Source organism: Salvelinus alpinus, chromosome 6 (assembly GCF_045679555.1).
Source record: "Salvelinus alpinus chromosome 6, SLU_Salpinus.1, whole genome shotgun sequence".
Taxonomy (NCBI): domain Eukaryota; kingdom Metazoa; phylum Chordata; class Actinopteri; order Salmoniformes; family Salmonidae; genus Salvelinus; species Salvelinus alpinus.
In genome coordinates this window covers 85,165,544-85,187,093 of record NC_092091.1, presented here as the reverse complement: position 1 = coordinate 85,187,093, position 21,550 = coordinate 85,165,544, and the positions used below count along the sequence as shown (strand labels likewise).

The 21,550-nt window shown below is 40.7% G+C and overlaps 1 protein-coding gene and 1 long non-coding RNA gene across 2 annotated transcripts in view; both read right to left on the bottom strand.

Annotated features, from left to right (window-relative positions):
• The window catches only part of LOC139579781 (scavenger receptor cysteine-rich type 1 protein M130-like), a 524,366-nt gene that overhangs the window by 493,781 nt on the left and 9,035 nt on the right, over nucleotides 1-21,550 (bottom strand). Inside the window, exons 2-7 of the mRNA XM_071408602.1 lie at nucleotides 15,361-15,390; nucleotides 14,807-15,115; nucleotides 12,748-12,777; nucleotides 12,215-12,517; nucleotides 11,481-11,786; nucleotides 11,077-11,355 (exon numbers count right to left, since the gene is read on the bottom strand). Coding sequence (XP_071264703.1) covers nucleotides 11,077-11,355; nucleotides 11,481-11,786; nucleotides 12,215-12,517; nucleotides 12,748-12,777; nucleotides 14,807-15,115; nucleotides 15,361-15,390 — 1,257 coding nt within the window. The remainder of the gene's footprint in view (nucleotides 1-11,076; nucleotides 11,356-11,480; nucleotides 11,787-12,214; nucleotides 12,518-12,747; nucleotides 12,778-14,806; nucleotides 15,116-15,360; nucleotides 15,391-21,550) is intronic.
• LOC139577750 (uncharacterized) lies at nucleotides 3,036-11,070 on the bottom strand. Its single transcript, XR_011675383.1, has 2 exons — nucleotides 10,396-11,070; nucleotides 3,036-3,627 (listed from the first exon to the last, which is right to left on the bottom strand). It is a non-coding gene; the product is annotated as an uncharacterized lncRNA (long non-coding RNA).

Below are 21,550 nucleotides of genomic sequence, written 5' to 3'. Positions count from 1 at the left end.
TGAGTCTGTAATTATCTCTGGCCCTCTGTGTGGTCTTATCACATGAGTCTGTAATTATCATGTCAAATATACAATAATTAAATATGATTGTCTAAAAATATATATAATATAAATCTGTAAATCCTTAACCTTAATATAAACCATGAACTCAGTAAATATCATTGGTGTTTAATATGAGGGTTTCAGCATGAAATATTCTTAATGTGTTTTTAAACACTTGTATTTATTTTACTGTCAAAATGTCTTTGTTGTAAATGTGTTGGAGCCAAACTGATGTTAGTTGTTACACAAGTCAATAGAGTTCATCAAAATAATGGCCTTGTTGATTAGATGCTTTTTCATTAATTAGTCTGTTGGACAATATGGACACAGACACCATATAGAGGAATACATTTTATAAAAGTTATTCTAGTATAAATTCCCAAAGTTACTTTGGTAAATTACCGGTAGCTTAGCAACTCTCAGGTCATAGTGCAGAGCTCTCTCTGAATGGCAGACACCATTTGACCTCTAACCCTTGGTATCTTTCAACCCCACTGGTCCATGACCTGCAATCTCTATTGCACTCAACACTGTCCTTTCCCACCTGGACAAAAGGAACACCTATGTGAGAATGCTATTCATTGATTACAGCTTAGCGTTAAACACCAAAGTGCCCTCAAAGCTCATCACTAAGCTAAGGACCCTGGGACTGAACACCTCCCTCTGCAACTGGATCCTGGACTTCCTGACGGGCCCCCCCCCCCAGGTGGTAAGAATAGGTAACAACATATCCGCCACGCTGATCCTCAAAACGGGGGCCCCTCAGGGGATCGTGCTCAGACCCCTCCTGTACTCCCTGTTCACTCACGACTGTCGAGCCAGGAACGACTCCAACACCATCATCAAGTTTGCCGATGACACAACAGTGGTAGGCCTGATCACGGTCAGCGATGAGACAGGCTATAGGGAGGAGGTCAGAGACCTGGCCGTGTGGTGCCAGGACAACAACCTCTCCCTCAACGTGATAAAAACAAAGGAGATGACTGTGGACTAGAGGAAAAAGAGGACCAAGAACGCCCCCATTCTCATTGACGGGGCTGTAGTGGAGCAGGTTGAGAGCTTCAAGTTCCTTGGTGTCCACGTCACCAACAGACTAACATGGTCCAAGCACACCAAGACAGTCGTGAAGAGGGCATGACAAAGCCTATTCCCCCTCAGGAGAATGAAGAGATTTGGCATGGGTCCTCAGATCCTCAAAAGGTTCTGCAGCTGCACCATCGAGAGCATCCCGTCTGGTTGCATCATTACCTGGTATGGCAACTGCTCGGCCTCCAACCACAAGACACTACAGAGGGTAGTGCGTACGGCCCAGTACATCACCGGAGCCAAGCTTCTTGCCATCCAGGACCTCTATACCAGGCGGTGTCAGAGGAAGGCCCTACCAATTGTAAAAGACACCAGTCACCCTAGTCCTATACTGTTCTCTCTTATACCGCACGGCAAGTGGTACCGGATCACCAAGTCTAGGTCCAAGAGGCTTCTAAACATCTTCTACCCCCAAACCATCAGACTCCTGAGCATCTAATCACATGACCACCAGACCCCTCTTTTACACTGCTGCTACTCTCTGTTTACTATCTATACATAGTCACTTTAACTCTACCTACATATTACCTCCATTACCTGGATTAACCGGTGCCCCCTCACATTGACTCTGCAACGGAACCCCAATATAGCCTCGCTATTGTTGTTTTACTGCTGCGGTTTAATTATTTATTACTGAAAAAATATATATGTTTAATGAACACATTTTTTCTTAACTTTTTAAAGCAATGTTGGTTAAGAGCTTGTAAGCATTTCACTGTAAGGTCTACACCTGTTGTATTCAGCATTTCACTGTGAGGTCCACACCTGTTGTATTCAGCATTTCACTGTAAGGTCTACACCTGTTGTATTCAGCATTTCACTGTGAGGTCTACACCTGTTGTATTCAGCATTTCACTGTAAGGTCCACACCTGTTGTATTCAGCATTTCACTGTAAGGTCCACACCTGTTGTATTCAGCATTTCACTGTAAGGTCTACACCTGTTGTATTCAGCATTTCACTGTGAGGTCTACACCTGTTGTATTCAGCATTTCACTGTGAGGTTCACACCTGTTGTATTCAGCATTTCACTGTCAGGTTCACACCTGTTGTATTCAGCATTTCACTGTAAGGTCCACACCTGTTGTATTCAGCATTTCACTGTAAGGTCTACACCTGTTGTATTCAGCATGTCAGCATTTCATTTCAGCATTTGTATGTTGTAGTCTGTCCAAGAGGGGAATCACACAAGACTGATCTCAGTTAATTCATACTGTATGTTGTAGTCTGTCCAAGAGGGGAATCACACAAGACTGATCTCAGTTAATTCATACTGTATGTTGTAGTGTGTCCAAGAGGGGAATCACACAAGACTGATCTCAGTTAATTCATACTGTATGTTGTAGTCTGTCCAAGAGGGGAATCACACAAGACTGATCTCAGTTAATTCATACTGTATGTTGTAGTCTGTCCAAGAGGGGAATCACACAAGACTGATCTCAGTTAATTCATACTGTATGTTGTAGTCTGTCCAAGAGGGGAATCACACAAGACTGATCTCAGTTAATTCATACTGTATGTTGTAGTCTGTCCAAGAGGGGAATCACACAAGACTGATCTCAGTTAATTCATACTGTATGTTGTAGTCTGTCCAAGAGGGGAATCACACAAGACTGATCTCAGTTAATTCATACTGTATGTTGTAGTCTGTCCAAGAGGGGAATCACACAAGACTGATCTCAGTTAATTCATACTGTATGTTGTAGTCTGTCCAAGAGGGGAATCACAGACTGATCTCAGTTAATTCATACTGTATGTTGTAGTCTGTCCAAGAGGGGAATCACACAAGACTGATCTCAGTTAATTCATACTGTATGTTGTAGTCTGTCCAAGAGGGGAATCACAGACTGATCTCAGTTAATTCATATTGTATGTTGTAGTCTGTCCAAGAGGGGAATCACACAAGACTGACAGCCTGTAATTTTATTAAAAGCATTCAGTTGATTACATGGCAGTTTAGAGAGCAACATCATAACAATAATCTACATCATAATCAATAATCAATATCATAACATTTATAATCAATATCTATATACTACTAACATCATCATAACAATAATCTACATCATAATCAATATCATAACATTTATAATCAATAACATCATTATCTATATACTACTATCAACATCACAATAATCTACATCATAATCAATATCATAACATTTATAATCAATAACATCATTATCTATATACTACTAACAACATCACATGGCAGGAACTGCCTACATTATTATGCATATTATTTGTTAATTATGGAAATTAAGATAAGCAGGACATTTTTAAAATATATTTTCTTATAGCTATATAATAATCTAATCGATGTGAGGGTGATGGAATGCTTTTGTCTGCTGATCTGCTTCTGTTCTGTGGGTTTCACTGTGGGGTCTTTTCAAAGGATGGGTCCCGGTCTCTCGGGGGCCCTGGGATCCGGGGGGACGGGGGTGGTCTGCCGGTCACTGGGATGACAACCCAACTTGGGATGGGGAGGGGTTTTAGAGGACTGAATAGTGGGGAACAATTGGAGGGTTACTTAGTAACAATGCACATATCATGGTACAGCTATATGAACACTCAATCACTATGGTACTTTTTAACAGTGAGTTTACAAACGTATATTGATAAATATAATTTAAAGTTGTGTCTCATTATGGTAAGTGGTGAAATAAGTATAGACAGTTATAATTGTAATGGCTTAGCAGATAATAAGAATAGACAATCAGTATTTACCTGGCTGAAAGAGAAGGAATATAATATCTATTATTTACAGGAAACTCAATAAACAATTTTAGATGAAGTTGTGTAGAAAAAGAACTGGGGGGGTGAAATATATTTCTCCCATGGTCAACGAAATTCAAAAAGGTGATATTAATTAACAGTAATTTTGATAGATGGATGATTTTAAAGATAGATGGATGAAGGTAGATGGATGATTTTAAAGATGTTATTGGAACATAAACAGACAGGGCTCATTAACCTATACATTCCAAATAATGATGATCCAGGCTTCTTTGAAAATATATAGAATGATTTATCAACCCTACAAGCAACACGAGACTCTATTATTATGGTGTCAGATTATAATACGGTTTTAGATATCTCTATGGAATGTAAAGGAAATCACACTACAAACTATCACCCTCATTTACTTAAGGAAATCATGAATGTCATGGATATATTGGAACTAGAGGAAATATGGAGGTTAAATATCCTGACCTAGTGAGATATACATGGAGGAGGTTTAATATCCTGACCTAGTGAGATATACATGGTGGAGGTTTAATATCCTGACCTAGTGAGATATACATGGAGGAGGTTTAATATCCTGACCTAGTGAGATATACATGGAGGAGGTTTAATATCCTGACCTAGTGAGATGTACATGGAGGAGGTTTAATATCCTGACCTAGTGAGATATACATGGAGGTTTAATATCCTGACCTAGTGAGATATACATGGAGGAGATTTAATGTCCTGACCTAGTGAGATATACATGGAGGAGGTTTAATATCCTGACCTAGTGAGATATACATGGAGGAGGTTTAATATCCTGACCTAGTGAGATATACATGGAGGAGGTTTAATGTCCTGACCTAGTGAGATATACGTGGAGGAGGTTTAATGTCCTGACCTAGTGAGATATACATGGAGGAGGTTTAATATCCTGACCTAGTGAGATGTACATGGAGGCGGTTTAATATCCTGACCTAGTGAGATATACATGGAGGAGGTTTAATATCCTGACCTAGTGAGATATACATGGAGGAGGTTTAATATCCTGACCTAGTGAGATATACATGGAGGAGGTTTAATATCCTGACCTAGTGAGATATACATGGAGGAGGTTTAATATCCTGACCTAGTGAGATATACATGGAGGAGGTTTAATATCCTGACCTAGTGAGATATACATGGAGGAGGTTTAATGTCCTGACCTAGTGAGATATACATGGAGGAGGTTTAATATCCTGACCTAGTGAGATATACATGGAGGAGGTTTAATATCCTGACCTAGTGAGATATACATGGAGGAGGTTTAATATCCTGACCTAGTGAGATATACATGGAGGAGGTTTAATATCCTGACCTAGTGAGATATACATGGAGAAGGTTTAATATCCTGACCTAGTGAGATATACATGGAGGAGGCTTAATATCCTGACCTAGTGAGATATACATGGAGGAGGTTTAATATCCTGACCTAGTGAGATATACATGGAGGAGGTTTAATATCCTGACCTAGTGAGATATACATGGAGGTTTAATATCCTGACCTAGTGAGATATACATGGAGGAGGTTTAATGTCCTGACCTAGTGAGATATACATGGAGGAGGTTTAATATCCTGACCTAGTGAGATATACATGGAGGTTTAATATCCTGACCTAGTGAGATATACATGGAGGTTTAATATCCTGACCTAGTGAGATATACATGGAGGAGGTTTAATGTCCTGACCTAGTGAGATATACGTGGAGGTTTAATATCCTGACCTAGTGAGATATACATGGAGAAGGTTTAATATACTGACCTAGTGAGATATACATGGAGGTTTAATATCCTGACCTAGTGAGATATACATGGAGGTTTAATATCCTGACCTAGTGAGATATACATGGAGTAGGTTTAATGTCCTGACCTAGTGAGATATACATGGAGGAGGTTTAATATCCTGACCTAGTGAGATATACATGGAGGAGGTTTAATATCCTGACCTAGTGAGATATACATGGAGGAGGTTTAATGTCCTGACCTAGTGAGATATACATGGAGGAGGTTTAATATCCTGACCTAGTGAGATATACATGGAGGTTTAATATCCTGACCTAGTGAGATATACATGGAGGTTTAATATCCTGACCTAGTGAGATATACATGGAGGAGGTTTAATGTCCTGACCTAGTGAGATATACGTGGAGGTTTAATATCCTGACCTAGTGAGATATACATGGAGAAGGTTTAATATACTGACCTAGTGAGATATACATGGAGGTTTAATATCCTGACCTAGTGAGATATACATGGAGGTTTAATATCCTGACCTAGTGAGATATACATGGAGGAGGTTTAATGTCCTGACCTAGTGAGATATACATGGAGGTGGTTTAATGTCCTGACCTAGTGAGATATACATGGAGGTTTAATATCCTGACCTAGTGAGATATACATGGAGGAGGTTTAATATCCTGACCTCGTGAGATATACATGGAGGAGGTTTAATGTCCTGACCTAGTGAGATATACATGGAGGTTTAATACCCTGACCTAGTGAGATATACATGGAGGAGGTTTAATATCCTGACCTAGTGAGATATACATGGAGGAGGTTTAATATCCTGACCTAGTGAGATATACATGGAGGAGGTTTAATATCCTGACCTAGTGAGATATACATGGAGGAGGTTTAATATCCTGACCTAGTGAGATATACATGGAGGAGGTTTAATATCCTGACCTAGTGAGATATACATGGAGTAGGTTTAATATCCTGACCTAGTCAGATATACATGGAGTAGGTTTAATATCCTGACCTAGTGAGATATACGTGGAGTAGGTTTAATATCCTGACCTAGTGAGATATACATGGAGTAGGTTTAATATCCTGACCTAGTGAGATATACATGGAGGAGTATTAATATCCTGATCTAGTGAGACATACATGGAGTAGGTTTAATATCCTGACCTAGTGAGATATACGTGGAGTAGGTTTAATATCCTGACTAGTGAGATATACATGGAGGAGGTTTAATATCCTGACCTAGTGAGATATACATGGAGTAGGTTTAATATCCTGACCTAGTGAGATATACATGGAGGAGGTTTAATATCCTGACCTAGTGAGATATACATGGAGTAGGTTTAATATCCTGACCTAGTGAGATATACATGGAGGAGGTTTAATATCCTGACCTAGTGAGATATACATGGAGGTGGCTTAATGTCCTGACCTAGTGAGATATACATGGAGGAGGTTTAATATCCTGACCTAGTGAGATATACATGGAGGTTTAATATCCTGACCTAGTGAGATATACATGGAGGAGGTTTAATATCCTGACCTAGTGAGATATACATGGAGGTTTAATATCCTGACCTAGTGAGATATACATGGAGAAGGTTTAATATCCTGACCTAGTGAGATATACATGGAGGTTTAATGTCCTGACCTAGTGAGATATACATGGAGGTGGTTTAATGTCCTGACCTAGTGAGATATACATGGAGGTTTAATATCCTGACCTAGTGAGATATACATGGAGGAGGTTTAATATCCTGACCTAGTGAGATATACATGGAGGAGGTTTAATGTCCTGACCTAGTGAGATATACATGGAGGTTTAATACCCTGACCTAGTGAGATATACATGGAGGACGTTTAATATCCTGACCTAGTGAGATATACATGGAGGAGGTTTAATATCCTGACCTAGTGAGATATACATGGAGTAGGTTTAATATCCTGACCTAGTGAGATATACATGGAGTAGGTTTAATATCCTGACCTAGTGAGATATACGTGGAGTAGGTTTAATATCCTGACCTAGTGAGATATACATGGAGTAGGTTTAATATCCTGACCTAGTGAGATATACATGGAGGAGTATTAATATCCTGATCTAGTGAGACATACATGGAGTAGGTTTAATATCCTGACCTAGTGAGATATACGTGGAGTAGGTTTAATATCCTGACTAGTGAGATATACATGGAGGAGGTTTAATATCCTGACCTAGTGAGATATACATGGAGTAGGTTTAATATCCTGACCTAGTGAGATATACATGGAGTAGGTTTAATATCCTGACCTAGTGAGATATACATGGAGGAGGTTTAATATCCTGACCTAGTGAGATATACATGGAGGAGGTTTAATATCCTGACCTAGTGAGATATACATGGAGTAGGTTTAATATCCTGACCTAGTGAGATATACATGGAGGAGGTTTAATATCCTGACCTAGTGAGATATACATGGAGGAGGTTTAATATCCTGACCTAGTGAGACTACTTTCTTATGTCGTTCTCTCTGGCACCAAAAGGTAAAATAATGTTGATGGGGGACATATATTAGCATATATATTACTCTAACATAATTTCCACGTGGGCGAGGATATTGGACATTTAATCAAAGCCTATTGGACGATAACTTGTTTTTAACAAGGACAGAAGAATTTATAACCTACTTTTTCAGACATAACATAGATAGAGCAGATCCCCTTATTGTATGGGCCACTTTTAAATGTGCCTTCAGAGCAAATGCAATACAGTAATCGCTAAAACAAAACAATTTAGGTCAAAATAGTCCATATTAACAAAGGAAATGGCAGGACTAACAGTACAGTTAGGTAGCAATACAAACTGTACCATAGAGTCTCAGATTAAAATGGAGGAAAAACAAAAAGAAATGGAGGGAGGAACTTATTCAAGAAAGATCCAGTTTAACATATTATAAAAACCTTCAACAAAAAATGTTTTATGAACCTTGCTACACATTACAGATTCACCCATGATTTACCAAATGTTACTTTGATAGAGGAAGTAAAGCACTTGATGTTTTCGTTTCAGTCTCCTCCATCTCCACTAACCGAAGATACGTGTTTGGATATCTATTCATAATGTCAAATGAACAGCTGTACAGAAAGACTCATGTGAAGGACAAATTACAGAGGAGGAACTCCAGGCCTGAACCTTTTAGATATACTCAGAGGACCATCAGCATGTTTTAGAAATTAAAACATCGGAGGCATCTTACACTTCAGTTTTGAGATGCAAAAAATTATAGCAAAATGTGTAGCGCATAGAATTTAAAAGGTATTGTCAGATATTATTCATCCTAATCAGACAGGTTTTTTCATGGATGATACATTGGAGATAATATTAGACAAGTACTGGAAACAATAGAACGCTATGCAGAATCTGGGAAACCAGGCCTGGTATTCATAGCTGACTTTGAAATGGTTTTTGATAAAGTACAACTGGAATTTATATATAAATGCCTGGAATATTTACATTATGGAGAATACTTATACTATGGGTTAAAGTTATGTATAGTAACCCTAGGTGTAAAATCGTAAATAATGGCTACTTCTCAGAAAGTTTTTGTCACGACTTCCGCAAAAGGCGGTCCCTCTCCTTGTTCGATCGGCATTCGGTGGTCGACGTCACCGGCCTTCTAGCCTTCACCGATCCACTTTTCATTTTCCATTTGTTTTGTCTTTGATTTTTACACACCTGGTTTCAATTCCCTCATTACATGTTCATTATTTAACCCTCTGGTTTCCTCCATGTTTGTGTGCGTGTTTGTTTTATTGTAAGGCTGTATCTGACGGCTGGTATATTGTTGCCCGGTTTTGTATTTACGCCCGTTAATTTCGTGGTACCGGTATTTTTCTAGCACCATAGCATTGTGTTTATACTGGTGTTTTCTTGTATTAAATACCTTGTCCACGCATCTCTGCTCTCCTGCGCCTGACTCCATTCACCAGTTACCCACAGCCTTGACAGTTTTAAACTATCTAGAGGAGTTAAACAAGGTTGTCCACTATCGGCATATCTATTTATTATGGCCATCAAAATGTTAGCTATTAAAATCCGATCCAATAACAATATCAAGGGGTTAGAAATCCAGGGCTTAAAAACAAAGGTGTCGTTGTACACTGATGATTCATGTTTTCTATTAAATCCACATTTTGGATCCCTCCACATCCTCATAAAGGATCTAGATACTTTTAATAACCTCTCTGGATTACAACCAAATTATATGATAAGTGTACTATATTAAAAATACAACTGTGACATTACTGTGTAGTTTACCAATAAAATGGTCTGATGCTGATGTGGACATACTCGGTATACATATCCAGAAAGAAACAAATTAACTCACTCTAATACATTTTAATAGATGTTTAGCAGAAATAGATAAGATCTTGCGACCATGGAAAGGAAAAAACCTGTCTATTAGTGGAAAAATCACCCTGATTAACTCTTTAGTCATATTCCAGTTTACCTATTTGCTTATGGTCTTGCCGACACCTGGCGACCAGTTTTTTAAATTAAATGAGCAACGAATATTCCATTTGATTTGTAATGGTAAGCCAGACAAAATTTAACAGGCCTATTTAAATAATGAATATGAATTCTGAGGGCAGAAATTATTAAATATTAAAGCATTAGACCTCTCACTAAAGGCTTCAGTCATACAAAAAGTATATTTAAATCCGAACTGGTTCTCTAGCAGACTAGTAAGAATGTCTCACCCCAAGTTCAGTTACCTGTGATGGTGAGAGGAACTCACTCTCAGAGGAGAAGTTATGAGAGAACATAAAACGTAGCTCCTCAACTACTTTCCTCATTTAGATATGACAATAACATGACATGTGACAGTGGTAGTGAGTAGAGACGTTCACTGAGATAACACTCAAGTACGAAAGCATTCTGGGATATTTAACTTATATTTGATTCCTACTTGACTGAGTGATCTATTTAGTAAAGCAGACTGACAAGCTAAACAGTCATCATGAGAGGTGCAGAGGAAGTTGTATGAATGAAGGAAATCAGTTGAATATAATTATAATATGTTGATATTTCCTGAGCAGATCACTGTGAGTCCAGGAAGGAGATATACTATAAGGCCAAAATAATGTGGATATCTGTAGCGAGTTTTGCAACTGAGGACACATGATTCTTACGCTCTACGCACTTCAGCACTTGCTGGTCCTGTTCCGTGTCCCGTGTGCTTGTGTGGCTTCATTTTGCAGCTGAATCACTGTTGCTCCTAGGAGCGCCACGTTGAAAGTCACTGAGCTCTTCAGTAAGGCCATTCTACTGCCAATCTATGGAGATTGGACCGCTATGTGCTTGATTTAATACACCTGTCAGCAACAGGTGTGCTGAAATAACCAAATACACTACTGCCCACATACTTTTGGCCATGTAGTGTACCTTGTTATTACCTGAGCAGATCACTGTGAATCCAGAAAGGCGACCAGACGTTCTGGAACACTCCCTCAGTGCAGACTCAGACCCAGAACAGGAAACTCCATACACTCCAGTGGTGTTTCCAGGTAGTACTGAAACAGTGGAGCCACAACCCAGCTGTCTACACACTACTGCAGCTATAGCCTCCTGGTTCCAGTTTTCAGCTCCCACAGTCTTCCACTCTCCCTGGTCGTACCGCTCCACTCCACCAGCACAGCGACTGCCTCCTCCCACCAGCCTCACATCATCAGGCTCTGAGAAAAGAAAAGAGAGAGACAGTAATCTTACTATTTTCTCACTAAAACACACCTATATTGTCTCTCATATTCTTCACTCCAGGTGAGAAACAATGTTGATTGAGTGACAAACTGTTTCTTACCTGAGCAGGTGAGTCCAACAGCATTACCAGGTAGGCAGGTGTTGTTTTTTCTGTCTGAGGTGTCACAGTCCAGGAGAAGGGACTCATTGCCTTTACACTGGAAGTCTTTATCCCAGGTCTGACCCTCACCTCCTCCATAGAGCCCCCCCTGTAGAGCTGCAGGAGCCCCACAGCCAAGCTCCCTACAGACTACCTCTGCATCCTGCCGGTCAAAGTCAGGTTCACACACTGAGGCCCAGGACTGATTGGACTTCACCTCCACTCTCCCAGAGCAGAGACCAGCTCCATCCACAAGCCGCACAGACTCTGGAGAAAAAGAGTTGGTTGAACATTCAATCAGTTTTGTTGATGACACTGTCAAGGACTAAACACAAATATGTTGGATAAAAGATTGTAGTTTGCTATGTTTGATACTGTAAGAGGTAGAAATGGGTTCTTAGTCACTCAGGATAGGGCTGGGAATAATGCAGGCAGGAGACAGGAATAAGTTCACTTCACTTTATAGAAAATAAACAGCTGGACATCCATCAGGCAGCTTCACTTCAGTACCATCTGAACTACAATGATCTGCCCATGAACATCTCCCATAAACCAATATGACAAACACAAATATAATGTTTAAATACATCTGACATCTCTCCCTCTATTTAAATGAAATAAAAACACATAAAACATGATACATGGTAATATTGTATAATGTACAAATAAATCTCTCAATATGACCAGTCTCTTACCTGAACAGGTCACATGATGATAATATTCACCATCACAGTTCTTTCTTCCTTCATCTTTGTAACACTGTCCAATAGACTCATCTCCATATAAACTGCAGCTAACATATATTCTTCTTCCATCTTCAACCAGAGGTCCTCTAGATACATCTACAAAATTCCCACAGTCCAGCTCTCTACAGACAACCTTGGCCTCTTTCATGGCCCACCACCCAGGACATAGTCCGAACCACTCTCCTCTGTTGAAGACTTCCACTGTCCCAGAACAGGAAGTGGTCCCATTCACCAGTCTGACTGAGAGTTCAGCTGTAAACAGCAGAGAGGAAAACACAGTGGTGAGGACAGATGATGACAGTGATTCTGTTATTCTAACAGCAGTAATGCTTTGTGGTTGACAAGTATTAGTAGTTCCATAAAACAGTACTTGTTATTGGGTTTAGAATGGTTTGTATGGACACATGAATTTCTCCATGTGGGATAATAAAGTTGACTAATATTGAACTGCTATAATCACTGTAGATTTATACTCTACCTACCTGGTGGACGGACGCTTTGAGCCTGGAGATCTGAGGAGAATGAGAGAGATAGAGGAGAAAGAGACAGAGAGATAGAGAGAAACAAAGGAGAAAGGGAGGAGTCAGAGGAAGAGAGAGACAGAGGAGAAAGGGAGGAGTCAGAGGAAGAGAGAGAAGAGGAGAAAGGGAGTCAGAGGAAGAGAGAGACAGAGGAGAAAGGGAGGAGTCAGAGGAAGAGAGAGACAGAGGAGAAAGGGAGGAGTCAGAGGAAGAGAGAGACAGAGGAGAAAGGGAGGAGTCAGAGGAAGAGAGAGACAGAGGAGAAAGGGAGGAGTCAGAGGAAGAGAGAGACAGAGGAGAAAGGGAGGAGTCAGAGGAAGAGAGAGACAGAGGAGAAAGGGAGGAGTCAGAGGAAGAGAGAGACAGAGGTTAAATGAACATCAACATGACCTTTCATGATGTGATGGGAAGACAGGCTTATCGTTGGTATGGTGCAACAAAACCCATGTGTAAACACATTCCCCTTCCAACTCTTTGCAGATTAGTTTATTTTTAATTAATACATTTGGTTGTGTGTGTTTTTTTTTTTATTCTTCATTTCAGAGGTCAGGGTCAAGCTGAGCCGAACCAAGAGTGGAAGAGTGGAAAAGGTTACTGGTTGTGATGACATCACTGGTGAGAAGTCAGTAATGAAAAGATATTGAGTTGACGGCATGTTAGTCTGTCAGCCCCATCTCTGTTGACATCTCCCTCTCTCTCCTTTAAAAAGGATAAAACGTTATACATGCAAAATAATCTACAAATGAATCTTGGATAATACAAGTCTCTTCCCTGAACAGATCACATAATGACCAGTCTCTTCCCTGAACAGATCACATAATGACCAGTCTCTTCCCTGAACAGATCACGTAATGACCAGTCTCTTACCTGAACAGATCACATAATGACCAGTCTCTTCCCTGAACAGATCACATAATGACCAGTCTCTTCCCTGAACAGATCACGTAATGATCAGTCTCTTACCTGAACAGATCACATAATGACCAGTCTCTTCCTTGAACAGATCACGTAATGACCAGTCTCTTACCTGAACAGATCACATAATGACCAGTCTCTTCCCTGAACAGATCACATAATGACCAGACTCTTACCTGAACAGATCACATAATGACCAGACTCTTACCTGAACAGATCACATAATGACCAGTCTCTTCCCTGAACAGATCACATAATGACCAGTCTCTTCCCTGAACAGATCACGTAATGACCAATTCTCTTACCTGAACAGATCACATAATGACCAGTCTCTTCCCTGAACAGATCACATAATGACCAGTCTCTTCCCTGAACAGATCACGTAATGACCAGTCTCTTCCCTGAACAGATCACATAATGACCAGTCTCTTCCCTGAACAGATCACATAATGATCAGTCTCTTACCTGAACAGATCACGTAATGACCAGTCTCTTCCCTGAACAGATCACGTAATGATCAGTCTCTTCCCTGAACAGATCACGTAATGACCAGTCTCTTCCCTGAACAGATCACGTAATGACCAGTCTCTTCCCTGAACAGATCACATAATGACCAGTCTCTTACCTGAACAGATCACATAATGATCAGTCTCTTACCTGAACAGATCACATAATGATCAGTCTCTTACCTGAACAGATCACATAATGATCAGTCTCTTACCTGAACAGATCACATAATGATCAGTCTCTTACCTGAACAGATCACATAATGATCAGTCTCTTACCTGAACAGATCACATAATGATCAGTCTCTTCCCTGAACAGATCACATAATGATCAGTCTCTTACCTGAACAGATCACATAATGATCAGTCTCTTACCTGAACAGATCACATAATGATCAGTCTCTTACCTGAACAGATCACATAATGATCAGTCTCTTACCTGAACAGATCACATAATGATCAGTCTCTTACCTGAACAGATCACATAATGATCAGTCTCTTCCCTGAACAGATCACATAATGATCAGTCTCTTACCTGAACAGATCACATAATGATCAGTCTCATCCCTGAACAGATCACATAATGATCAGTCTCTTACCTGAACAGATCACATAATGATCATTTCTACCGTCACAGTAACCAGGTCCTCCTTCTCTGAAGCCACACTCTGTAATAGTAGACTCATGTCCCCTGCAACTCTTAATGGCGACTCCTCGTCTTCCATCTTCAACCAGAGGTCCTTCAGAAACAGCTACAGCATTCCCACAGCGCAGCTCTCTACACACAACCATAACATCTTTCATGCTCCACCACCCAGTACATACACCTGACCACTCTCCTTCATAGAAGACTTCCACTGTCCCAGAACAGGAACTGCGCCCATTCACCAGTCTGACTGAGAGTTCAGCTGTAAACAGCAGAGAGGAAAACACAGTGGTGAGGACAGATGATGACAGTGATTCTGTTATTCTAACAGCAGTAATGCTTTGTGGTCGACAAGTATTAGTAGTTCCATAAAACACTACTTGTTATTGGGTTTTAGAATGGTTTGTATGGACACATGAATTTCTCCATGTGGGTTGACTTAAATTTCTCCATAAGGTTGACTAATATTGAACTGCTATAATCACTGTAGATGTATACTCTACCTACCTGGTGGAATGACACTTTGAGCCTGGAGATCTGAGGAGAAAGAGAGAGACAGAGACAGAGAGATAGAGAGAAAGAGACAGAGAGAGAGAGAGAAACAAAGGAGAAAGGGAGGAGTCAGAAGAAGAGAGAGACAGAGGTTAAATGAACATCAACATGACCTTTCACGAAGTGATGGGGAAGACAGGCTTATCGTTGGTATGGTGGAACAACACCCATGTGTACATACACTATATATACAAAAGTATGTGGACACCCCTTCAAATTAGTGGATTCTATTTCAGCCACACCCCTTCCTGGCACCCATGTGTCCACACATTCCCCTTCCATGGAAAGGTTAACCATATCTTTGCAGATTAGTTTATTTATAATTTATTACACTTGCTTTCGTCTGTTTTTCAATCATTAGTTTCATAGGTCAGGGTCAAGCTGAGCCGAACCAAGAGTGGAAAAGGCTACTGGTTATGATGACATCACTGGTGAGAATTCAGTAATGACAAGATATTCAGTTGACTGCATGATAGTCTGTCAGCCCCATCTCTGTTGACATCTCCCTTTCTCTCCTCCCCTTCTCTTCCACTCTTCTTCCCTTCCCTTCTTCTCTGTCCCATAGCCACTTGAAGTAGTTTGGGTGTGTAGAAGCTAAACCTAGGGTATGGCTAAATGGGGTGTGTCGAAATACAGCTAAACCTAGGGTATGGCTAAATGGGGTGTGTATAAATACAGCTAAACCTAGGGTATGGCTAAATGGGGTGTGTAGAAATACAGCTAAACCTAGGGTATGGCTAAATGGGATGTGTATAAATACAGATAAACCTAGGGTATGGCTAAATGGGGTGTGTATAAATACAGCTAAACCTAGGGTATGGCTAAATGGGGTGGGTAGAAATCCCCCCACCAGTTGAAGCTCATTTATTGTTCTTAAAAACTCTATAATACTATTTGGAGAACAGCAAAAACTAACATAAATTAATGCCCCCAGACATGAATTATCACTGCAATATTAGGTTTATATTAGGTTTATATTGGGTTTAAAGGTCTGTGGAATGGATGTACAATGTACTACTCAACCTCATCATACAGAGGCTACATTGACTCATTTAGTCTACTGGTGGAACAGTACAATGAAATAGATGCATAATACACACTTCAATGCTGACTTCAAATACCCACATCGATGTGAAAGTAACCGGAGCATAAAACAGCTGACTGTGAATGTAAACTATGCCAGATAAATCCTAAAGGAATTTCTTAGGCCTTCAATCAACAAGGACACATAACGACAAACTGACTCAACCAAAGAATGAAGAAAATCATGAAATACAAGATGAAAATCTACACCACTCATTCCTTTACTTGACAGTGTTAAATAATACTTGTAAATAATACTTGTATGTGAGAACAAATGTTTCATTTTGGCGTTATAATAAGGTTGGTATCAAGATGGAACATCGTTGTGGAAATCTGTTGCAGCTCAAGTCGACTACAAAATCCACAATGCAATGCTCTCTGTATGGGCTGGCTGGCTGGTATCTAAACGTATCTACACACAATAATCCCAAAGACAATATCAGCATGTGAAGTAGCTAACTAGCTGTTAAATCACCTAAACAAACTGCACTATCAATTTAGGAGTCTACAATCTCACCATATTCAACCTGCAGATCGATGTGTCTCACAGAGTGGAATCTAACATTCACAACTTCAGAAATACTTTTGCGGAGATGGGAAGGAAAACGTATACAACATTCATGGGACGCATGGTGCATTCTGGGTGATTCTGGGACAAGGAGAGAAGTCTTTCAAGGATTGAATGGGAGTCTATTGGGCACTAGCTCAAAAACCCAACATTAGCATGAATGGTCAACAAGAACAGACGCCTCACAAGTCATCAACTGGCAGCTTTATTAAATAGTACCCGCAAAACACCAGTCTCAACGTCAACAGTGAAGAGGCGACTCCAGGTTGCTGGCCTTCTAGGTAGTTTCTCTGTCCAGTGTCTGTGTTCTTTTGCCCATCTTAATCTTTTCTTTTTACTGGCCAGTCAGAGAAATGTATTTTTCTTTGCAACTCTGCCTAGAAGGCCAGCATCCCGGAGTCTCCTCTTCACTGTTGACGCTGAGACTGGTGTTTTGCGGGTACTATTTAATTAAGCTGCCAGTTGAGGACTTGTGAGGCATCTGTTTCTCAAACTAGACACTCTAATGTACTTTCCCTCTTGCTCAGTTGTGCACCGGGGCCTCCCACTCCTCTATCTGTTCTGGATAGAGACAGTTTGACCTGTTCCGTGAAGGGAGTAGTACACAGCGTTGTATGAGACCTTCAGTTTCTTGGCAATTTCTCGCATGGAATAGCCTTAATTTCTCAGAACAAGAATAGACTGACGAGTTTCAGAAGAAAGTTCTTTGTTTCTTGCCATTTTGAGCCTGTAATCGAACCCACAAATGTGATGCTCCAGATACTCAACAAGTCTAAAGATGGCCAGTTTTAATGCTTCTTTAACCAGGACAACAGTTTTCAGCTGTGCTAACATAATTGCAAAAGGGTTTTCTAATGATCATTTATCCTTTTAAAGTGCTAAACTTGGATTAGCTAACACAACGTGCATTTGGAATACAGGAGTGATGGTTGCTGATAATGGGCCTCTGTACGCCAATGTAGATATTCCATAAAAAATCAGCCATTTCCAGCTACAATAGTCATTTACAACATTAACAATGTCTGCACTGTATTTCTGATAAATTTCATGTTATTTTAATGGTCCAATTTTTTTGCTTTTCTTTCAAAAACAAGGACATTTCTAAGTGACCACAAACTTTTGAACGGTAGTGTATATATTAGTTTTTTATTCAGATTTGTCAGGGGGTTCTTCAGCACTCTCAGCACCCCTACTTCCTGCGGCTATGCTCTGTCCCCTCCCCTCCTCTCTGTCCCATCTCTCTCTGCTCTTCTCTACTCCTCTCTCTCTTCCCTCTCTCTGCTCCTCTCTACTCCTCTCTCTCTGCTCCTCTCGCTCTCTCTTCCTGACATATAGCATCAGATCTGTTGAATTGGGTAACCGACTTCTAAACCCTCCCCACCTTCTCCTACTCTAACATAAGACCAATATAAAATATAATATATACTCTCAGTCATTTCCATTAAAGGCATATTACGATCAATCATTGACACACTGAATATACAACAGTCAGATGCATGACACCATCACAACTTAACTGACATTAGTGCCTGTCCACAGATGGACAGTTAGGCTACAGTAAAGTACATTCACAGGCGATCACATCATTGTACTACTTTAAGACACATTTTTACTGTCTGCTTCCAGTTGCATGTTATTTTACTAGCCCTGCAAATGTCAATACCTTACATTATCAAAACATATCTCAGTACCTGTCACAAGATGACTGTGTGATAATGCTCTCGGCAGCCGATGTAAACAAAACCTTTAAACAGGTCAAAATTCACAAAGCCGCTGGGCCAGACAGATTACCAGGAAGTGTACTCAAAGCATGTGCGGACCAACTGTCAGGTGTCTTCACTGACATGTTAAACTTCTCCCTGACTGAGTCTGTAATACCAACATGTTTCAAGCAGACCACCATAGTCCATGTGCCCAAAGGAAGCAAAGGTAACCTGCCAAAATGATTACCGCCCCGTGGCACTCACGTCGGTAGCCATGAAGTGCTTTGAAAGGCTGGTCATGGCTCATATCAACAGCATCCTCCTGGACACTGTAGACCCACTCCAATTTGCATACCGCCCCAACAGATCCACAGATGATACAATCTCAATCGCATGCCACACCGCCCTTTCTCACCTGGACAAAAGGAACATCTTTGTGAGAATGCTGGTCATCGACTACAGCTCAGCGTTCAACACCATAGTGCCCACAAAGCTCATCACAAAGCTAAGGACTCTGGGACTAAACACCTCCCTCTGAAACTGGATCCAGGAATTCTTGACGGACCACCCCCAGGTGGTAAGAGTAGGCAACAACACGTCTTCCATGCTGATCCTCAATACTGGGGCCCCTCAGGGGTGTGTACTCATGTCTTCTCCTGTATTTCCTGTTCACCCATGACTGCGTGGCCAAACACGACTCCAACACCATCATTAAGTTTGCTGACGACACAACAGTGGTAGGCCTGATCACCAACAACGATGAAATGGCCTATAGGGAGGATGTCAGAGACCTGGCCGTGTGGTGCCAGGGCAACAACCTCTCCCTCAATGTGAGCAAGACAAAGGAGCTGATCGTGGACTACAGGAAAAGGCAGGTCGATCAGGCCCCCATTCTCATCAACGGGGCTGTAGTGGAGCTGGTTGAGAGTTTCAAGTTCCTTGGTGTCCACATCACCAACGAACTATCATGGTCCAAACATACGAAGACAGTTGTGAAGAGGGCACGACAAAACCTTTTCTCCCTCAGGAGACTGAAAAAAGGATCTACAGCTGCACCATCGAGAGCATCCTGACTGGTTGCATCCCCGCCTGGTATGGCAACTGCTCAGCATCTGACCGTAAGGTGCTACAGGGGTAGTGCGAACGGTCCAGTACATCACTGGTGCCAAGCTTCCTGCCATCCAGGACCTATATAATAGGCGGTGTCAGAGGAAAGCCCATAAAATTGTCAGAGACTCCAGTCAACCAAGTTATAGACTGTTTTCTCTGCTACCGCATGGCAAGCGGTACCGGGGCACCACGTCTAGGACCAAAAGGCTCCCCAACAGCTTCTACCTTTAAGCCGTTAGACTGCTGAACAATTCATAAAATCACCTACATGTACAGATTACCTCAAATAGCCTGTACCCCTGCACACTGACTCAGTACCGGTGCCCCCTGTATATAGCCTCATTATTCTTATTCTTATTGTGTTACTTTTTATTATTTCTTTTTATTTTAGTCTACTTGCTAAATATTTATTTCTTCTTGAACTGCACTGTTGGTTAACCTGTTTGGGCTGCAGCCCGACGTCGGTACACTTATGACAACATCCAGCTCAAGTGCAGGGCGCGAAATTCAAAATATATATTTTTTTAAATATTTAACTTTCACACATTAACAAGTCCAATACAGCATATGAAAGGTACACATCTTGTGAATCCAGCCAACATGTCCGATTTTTTAAATGTTTTACAGGGAAGACACAATATGTAAATCTATTAGCTAACCACGTTAGCAAAAGACACCACTTTTTTACTCCACCACTTTTTTACTCCATCAGTAGCTATCACAAACTCGACCAAATAAACATATAAATAGCCACTAACCAAGAAACAACTTCATCAGATGACAGTCTGATAACATATTTATTGTATAGCATATGTTTTGTTCGAAAAATTTGCATATTTCAGGTATAAATCATAGTTTACATTTCAGCTACAATCAGAAATTGCACCGAAAGCAGCCATAATATTTACAGACACCAACGTCAAATACCTAATTACTCATCATAAAACATTTCTGAAAAAGACATAGTGTACAGCAATTGAAAGACAGGCATCTTGTGATTCCAGACAATATTTCCGATTTATTAAATGTTTTACAGCGAAAACAAAATGTAACATTATATTAGCGTAGCCACAATAGCCAGAAACACTTGGGCGCCGACGACCAGTTCACATGCACGACAGATATTAGAAATAGCATCATAAAATGTTTCTTACTTTTGGTGATCTTCCGTCAGAATGTTGGACAAGGTGTCCTTTGTCCAGAACAGTTGTTGTTTGGATCTGGAACGGCAAATTTCCCTCATCATTTAGCATGGGCACTAGCCAACTAGCCGAGTGGCACGGATCTCTCCAACGTCAACAAAGTCAGAGAACGGAACACGGCAAAACTCCCGAAAAAATTTCAATAATCTGATTAAACTATATTGAAAAAACATACTTTACGATGATATGGTCACATGTATCAAATAAATTCAAAGCCGGAGATAGTAGTCGCCTATAACGGCAGCTAAACAGAAGGCAATCCCACTGTCCACCTCGCGCTCCCCAGAGTACCGGAAATGAGGGACACGTCATACAAAGAGCTTGTATTCCACTTCAGACCAAGATAAACACTAAATTTCTTCTCTCACAGCCTCTTGACATCCAGGGGAAGATCTATGAAGTGCACGTATACTCTTACGTATCATGCCCATTTATAGGCAGGAAGAAGAACAGAGCCTCGATTTCAGACTTTCCACTTC